The sequence below is a fragment of the Jatropha curcas genome, chromosome 4 (assembly GCF_041381405.1).
Source record: "Jatropha curcas cultivar XTBG-Jc1 chromosome 4, XTBG_Jcur_1.0, whole genome shotgun sequence".
NCBI classification, from domain to species: domain Eukaryota; kingdom Viridiplantae; phylum Streptophyta; class Magnoliopsida; order Malpighiales; family Euphorbiaceae; genus Jatropha; species Jatropha curcas.
The window spans coordinates 10,282,381-10,289,817 of record NC_143154.1 but is presented as its reverse complement, the minus strand read 5'-3'; the positions used below and the strand labels follow the sequence as shown (position 1 = coordinate 10,289,817).

Sequence of the window (7,437 nt, the reverse complement as noted above, 5' to 3'; positions counted from 1 at the left end):
TTGGTGGTGGACCTATACCCCCACAAAGCATATTATAGCTTGCTTGCCCAATCTTGATGATTTTCTGCAATTTTGCTCAATATATTTTTAATGTTGTTTGTGGCTTCCACTGCCCCCATTAGCTTGTGGTCGATATAGTGAAGATTTATGATGCTTAACTCCACACTTCTTTAATAGTGTCTTTACTTCTGCTTGGAACTAAACTCCATTATCTGTCACTATATGATGGAGGATCCTATATCTACAGATCAGGTACTTTTTAATGAATTTGGCCATTTTCTTAGCTCCAATGTTTTTAAAAGATTCTCCTTCTACCCATCTCGAGAAATAGTCCACTGCCACCATTATGAATTCATGTCCATTAGAAGCAAGTGGTGAAATTTTTTCGATGATATATATTCCCCAAGCTACAAATGGCATTGGTGGAATAGAAGGATGTAATTCTGAAGGTGGAATGTGACTCGAGTCTCCATGAAATTTGCATTTGAAGCACCTTTTCAAAAAAAGAAATACAATCCTTTTCCATTGTCGACCAAAAGAATCCTTATCTGAGAATCTTCTTAACTAGTGCTTTTCTGTTTATGTGGGTGCCGCAAACCCCTACATGGATTTGTTCCATAATCTCTTCAGCATATTTCCTCGATTCACATCTCAACAATACCCCATCTGATATAACTCTTGAGGCATTAGTGGCATCCATCATAAGGAATATCCTTGCATTAGCTCTCTATTTTACTAATCATGAGATTCCTACTTGTGGAGGAGATCACAACCATGCTCTGTACATCATAGTTCAAGCCAGGGGTAGGACAGTACTTATGGTTTTTGTATAATGGGTCAGCCCTGAATGTCTGCCACCTGAAAGTGGCCAGCTGCCTAGGGTTAACTACTGAAAATTTTATTCCATCCGATCAGATTGTGAGGGCATATGACAATACTAGGCAAGAAGTTTTAGGCATGGTCGATGTAGAGGTGACAATCAGGCTCGCAATCATACTATCCCTTTCCAAGTGGTAGATGTTCGGGCATGCTTCAAACTCTCTTGGGAAGGCTATGGATCCATAAGGCTAAAGCAGTAGCGTCCTCCCTACACCAAAAATTGAAATTCCCTTATGAGAACACAATGGTGACAATCAAAGGAGACTTGGCAAGGAAATCTAAAATCCCTTCCTTGGCTCCAGTTTTGGAACTTCAACTGAAACTAGTTCCCTCTATCCAGCTTCTCCTTCAATTCAGTGCAGTTTATTAAATCAGAATTAGGTAAAGAGATTTTCCCAATGGACTTTGATCCCTATAGTAACCCAATGGTAGCTAACATGATGAGAGCCATATGTTATTTTCCAGGAATGGGACTTGGCTGCAACCAGCAGGGTAAGGCCTCCTTCATTGAATCCCCTATTGCTAAACCTCCCTTCGGTCTCAGATTCAAACCGACAGATGAAGAGTGAGAGGAGTTGGAAGACGCCGAATGGTTGGCATGAATAAGAGGTGAAACAGGGGACCCTCCAATGCGCCCATATTTTAAAGCCCTTAATGGCACTTTATCAAAAAAGGGGAATCTGAGCCTTACTATTTCTTTCAAGAACCTTAATATTACCCTCTAACTAAAAGATTAATCCTTGATTTTGAACTTCTCTTTAATGTCAGGCTCTCAGTAGAAGACCGTGAGCCTCTTTTCAAGGTCTAAAGAGATTGGGAGGACAACATGGAGACATCTCTTTTTAACCTACTCATGTTCACCAATCGAGTGGAAATAGACACCACAAGCCTATACGACCTATCCAAGCACCCCTTCAGAACTAGTACTTTTATTCTACCTGAACCTGAGTCTGAATCACAAGCAAAACCTAAGTTAGAGTCCTATTTAGAGTCCAATTCAGTTCTTCCGAGCCCTCAGAGTCTTCTCTATTTTCCCTCTTAGAATTAGGGGATCTTTTTATTAAACTCAATGTAGATGCCGACCATGGCACTTTTATCACTAATGAAAAATTAGAGTTTTCTTGTTACCCTCTCTCTACTCTGAATGAGATTGTTGGCAAAATAGGAAATGAAAATGAAAAGGAAATAAAGATAACAAAAGAGCAAATAAACATTAGCATAGAAAATGAACTGAAACATACATTTGTTGTGAATGATTGTGATTGTAAACAGGAGTTGACAGAACTCATCAAGCAGTATTAATATTGTTTTGCTTGGACAACTAGTGACATGATTGGTATAGACCTTGACATTGCTGTGCATAAGATCCCCATATATGACCATATCAAGCCAGTAAAGCAAAAGCTCCAAAGGCAGAAACCGTAGATTTCCCTCAGAATAAAAGAAGAAACAGCCAGGCTGTTGGAAAATAACTTTATTGAAGCTATAGATTACCCTACATGGTTAGCTAATATAGTAGCAGTTCCCAAGAAAGATGGCATGATCAGAATTTACATTGATTACTGAGATTTGAACAAGGCATGTCCCAAAGATGACATCCCCTTGCCCCACATTGACCTGCTTGTTGATAAATGGTAGGATCCAGTGTGATTTCAGTCATAAATTTTTATAGGGGTGTAATCAAATACCAGTCAATCTATCGAATAAATCAAAGACTTTGTTCATCACCGAATATGGTACCTTTTGTTACAGAATGATGCCATTTGGGCTGAAGAATGCAAGTGCCACTTATTAGAGGATGCCTACCATAATCTTTCATAACCTAATGCACAAGAACATAGAAGTGTATGTTGATGACATGGTTGTCCACACCAGGGATGGGTTAAGCTATTTAATTGCCCTCGAACATTTCTTCTCCAGGCTCCGCCAGTACAATTTGAAACTTAATCCTATTAAATGTCTCTTCGAAACTCCGTCTAGTATCTTTCTGGGTTACATGGTCTCCAAGAGAAGAATCGAGATCGATCCATCAAAATCTAAAGCAATCCTAGAGATACAGCCTCCTAAGACAGAAAAGGAGATTCGAGGGTTCTTAAGTCACCTTCATTACATTAGTCAATTTGTTTCACAGTTAGCAGACACCTATGGACCGATCTTCAAGAAATTAAGAAAAGATGTCCCGAAGACTTGGGATGAACAGTACAAGAAAGCCTTTCAATAGATCAAAGCATATTTGCTCAATCTTCCAATTCTTCAGCCCCTGAGGCTAGGCTAGCTACTCCTCCTTTATCTATTAGTAACCGATGAAGCCATAGGGGTCATGCTAGCATAAGAGGCGGCATACTCTCATAAGGAGAATGTCGTTGACTACCTCAGTAAGTGCATGCGAGCAACAAAATTGAACAACTTTGCTCCCATACCACTCATGTCATCGTTGATCAGAGCCCTTTGAAGTTCCTTATGGAGAGGCAGGTTCTGGATAGTAAGATGGTAAAATGGGCCACTATCTTTGCAACATTTGATATGAGGTTTCTTGCAAAGAAGCCGATCAAAGGCAATGTGATAGCAGACCACTTAGTTGTGTCCTACGGTGATATCGAAATAGCAGACGTCAAGTTTTCAGATGAAGACATCCTCCTAATCCAAACAGATCAGGGGAAGATGCATTTTGACGTAGCTACCAACTATCAGGGTTGCAACGCTAGTGTAGTCATAGTGACTCTGGATAGGGAGCGATTGCTTTTCAGTATTAAGTTGGCATTTTAGGTCACTAATAATGAAGTAGCATATGAAGCATGTATTGCAGGGTTAGAAGCAGCATTGAGTATCTAGATCAAGCATCTAACAATCTACGGGGATTCCATCCTGATAGTCTGTCAAGCACCGAAGCAATGGAAGATCAAAGAACAACGTTTGGTTCCATACCTTTGACGTCTTGATTAATTGGCTCAACAGTTTGAAGAATTGTCATTTCAGTACTTGCCCCGGGCTAAGAATTAGTTTGCTGACGCACTGGCTACTCTTGGCTCCATGGTCGATCCCAGTCCCGACATGGTCATCAAGCCTTTGAATATTCAGATTCATCAATAACTAGCCTATTATTGCAGTCTCCAGCTTGCCGATGGCAAATCATGGTTTTGGGATATTCAGACTCGATTAGAAAAGGAAGAATACCCTGAGGTGCTTCTAAATCTGACAAGAGGACTCTCTGGGAATTGTAAAAATGCTATCTCTAAAAGGATGGTATTCTATATAAATGAACATGGAATTAGGCACATCTGTACGTAACTGAAGAGGAAGCTCAGTAGATAATGGAATCGGTATATGGCGGAGAAGAAGGCCCCCACATGAACAACGGAATGGCTCTAGCCCATAAGATCACCAATCAAGGTTATTATTGGCTCATCGTGGGATCAGACTGCGCCAAGTTTGTTCAGAGATGTCATAAGTGCAAGATTTATGCCAAGCTCCAAAAAATGGCCCTAATAGCTCTTCACCCTATTATTATGCCTTTGCCCTTCGCAACTTGGGGAATTGATGTGATTGGTAGAATCACTCCTAAGTTTTCCATTCAACATGAATACATCTTGGTAGCCATTAACTACTTCACCAAGTGGGTAGAAGCTGCCTCTCACCATGTCCTAAATTCTAGAAAAGTAGCTCAGTTTATCCAGACAAACATCATATGCAGATATGGAGTTCCTTTTGAGATCATATTAGATAATGGGTCTCACTTCTAGAAAGAGGTCTCCACTTTAACGGCATAGTATAAGATTTAGCACCAACGATCTTCACCATATATATGTGCCCCAGACCAATGGAGTGAGGAAGCAGCTAACAAGTCCATTAAGAACATCCTTTGGAAAATGATTCATAATCACAGAAACATGAGCATTTGCCCTTCGCCTTATGGGGATACAGAACATCCATCAGAATGCCAACCAAGTGATACCGTATTCACTCTTATATGTGATGGAAGCAGTCCTCCCTATGCAAGAAAGCCAAATGCCTGAAATAGAGTGGGCCTAGAATTATTACAACCAGTTTAATACTATTGACGAATGAAGATTAAAGGCTCTCAATCAGATTCAAAGTTACCAACAGAGAATAGCTAGACACTTTAACAGAAGAGTTCAGGATCAAAAATTAGAAGAAGGTTATCTTGCACTCAAGGAAATCAAAGCCCCTGTACAAGATCCTCAGGGTAAATTCAACCAAAACTGGGTAGGCCCCTACATACTGAAGAAGATTCTCTCCGGAGCCAGTGTCATCTTATCAGATATAGATGGCAATGAATTCACCAATCCATGCAATTTTGATCAACTTAAAAGATACATTGTGTGAAAGCATTCAGGCGTTAGCACAAAAAATATTGCCCCTTTTTATGTCACTGTAAAGCAGAACTATGGTGACCTAACTCCTGAAAATATGTTCCAAAAGTACGGGATACGTTGTAACACCCACCGCCCATTCCCGAGAGACCCGACGGTGGATGCCACATTCGGTGCTGGAGACACTGTCCTACATATAAATCATATAATCATATTATTAATTAGAAGTGATTTAGCATTCACATATTTAGCATTTGTTATTAAAATATATATTTATTTTATATAAAACAATTTAGGAAAATCCTTCATCAAAACTGCAAGAGTTTCCCTGAAAAAAATTTGGCTGACCAAAAATGTGAATACCAAAACACTCCCAAATTCAACTCCAAACTCCCATTACTCCAAATGATCAATACAACACAATTACACTTCTATAACTTCTTAACTATTAAATTTCTTCATTAGCATTTTAATATTCATCAATTAAATGCATTCATTAAATATACCAAAACCTAATGTGTGACATCCTACTGAATCGAATCGTTGCATAGAGTCGAGTTGAGTTGAGCCGAACTAGAACCCGGTTCGAGCCATTAGAGTCTAGAGTGGGGTAGAATGAGATTTAAATTAAATACTTAACTGAATTGGACTTAATTGAATGAAACATAAAGATAAAAGTATAAGGATTAGGACCAAATTGAAAAAAAGTATAAAGTTTAGGTATTAAATTGTAAAATATTAAAAAGTTAGGTACTATTTGGTAATTTGTAACATACAATTTGAGATAAATTTAGAAGTTACCCGAAAATTCCATTCACTTTCCCTTTTCCATCTTCTCCTTCATCTTCTTCCTTCACTTTACCTTCTCCATCTTCTAAATCTTCCTCCAATTTCTGCCTTAATATTCAACCTTTCAAGCATTAAATTCAACCTACAACTATATTCAAGTAAGTTGAATTTCTTGAATCTCATATTTGAGTGATATTTTGGATGGTTAATAAGATGTTATTATGTTTAGGAGAGGTGAACTGAAAGGTAGAAGCAAAGGAAGCTAAGAAGAAGAGTTAAAGCTCTTTTGGTGGAAGGTTTGATATCTCTTTTAGTTTAACAAATTTTCCTGCATGAGAATATGTGTAGTGTGATGAGAGTGATAAGATATGTTGCTGAATGTTGAGTAATAGGTTTGAGAATGTTGATTAAGCATGGGATGCATTGAATAAATGAATTGGATATTGAATTCATGCTGAAACAGGTTTGTTGGAAAACTGACCAGTAACTTCAACCTGAATTTGAACCTATGTACCGATGGAATTAGGAAGTGGTATAGAAAAGTTATTTGTTCCTTTATGTTTTATCTGTATATGAGCTTTGAAATCACCTAAATTGGACTTATAAATTGAAAGATATGTCCAAAATAGTACAAACTGTGTAGGCTAGAAATCAAAATCTGGGCGGACTGGAAGGTGCTGCTTTAGCTCAATATTTGACTACTTTACCAACATATTTCAGAGAGGTGGTAGAAGACATATTTGTACCATAATGTGTTAGATAACCATATAATTTGGAATCACCTAAATTGGCCTTATAAATTGAGAGATATGACCAAAATGGTACAAACTGTGCAGACTGAAAATTAACCAACAGCTGGGTAGACTAGAAGTTGCTACTTTAATTCAATATTTGACTACTTTACCAACATATTTCAGAGAGGTGGTAGAATACATATTTGTACCCTAATGTGTTAGCGAACCATAGAATTTGGAATCACCTAAATTGGCCTTATAAATTGAGAGATATGACCAAAATGGTACAAATGGTGCAAACTGAAAACAAACAGCTGGGCAGACTGGAAGTTGCTACTTTGATTCAATATTTGACTACTTTACCCACATGTTTCAGAGAGGTGGTAGAATACATATTTTTACTTTCATGTGTTAGCTAACCATAGAATTTGGAATCACCTAAATTAGCCTTATAAATTGAGAGATATGACAAAAATGGTATAAACTATGCAAACTGAAAACCAACAGCTGGGCAGACTGGAAGTTGCTAATTTAGCTCAATATTTGACTCCTTTACCCACATATTTCAGAGAAGCGATAGAAGACATATTTTTACCCTAATGTGTTAGCTAACCATAGAATTTAGAAATACCTGAATTGGACTTAAGCAAAAAGAGTTATGCTAGAATTTGTGACACATGTACAGGCTGCCCTGGCAATTTATC

The 7,437-nt window shown here is 38.1% G+C and overlaps 1 protein-coding gene across 1 annotated transcript; it reads left to right on the top strand.

Annotated features, from left to right (window-relative positions):
• Positions 1 to 4,190: 4,190 nt before the first annotated feature.
• On the top strand, positions 4,191 to 4,619 carry LOC149496834 (uncharacterized). Its single transcript, XM_089719935.1, has one exon. The coding sequence runs from the start codon at positions 4,191 to 4,193 to the stop codon at positions 4,617 to 4,619; it is 429 nt and encodes a 142-aa protein (XP_089576061.1).
• The last annotated feature ends 2,818 nt before the right edge of the window (positions 4,620 to 7,437 follow it).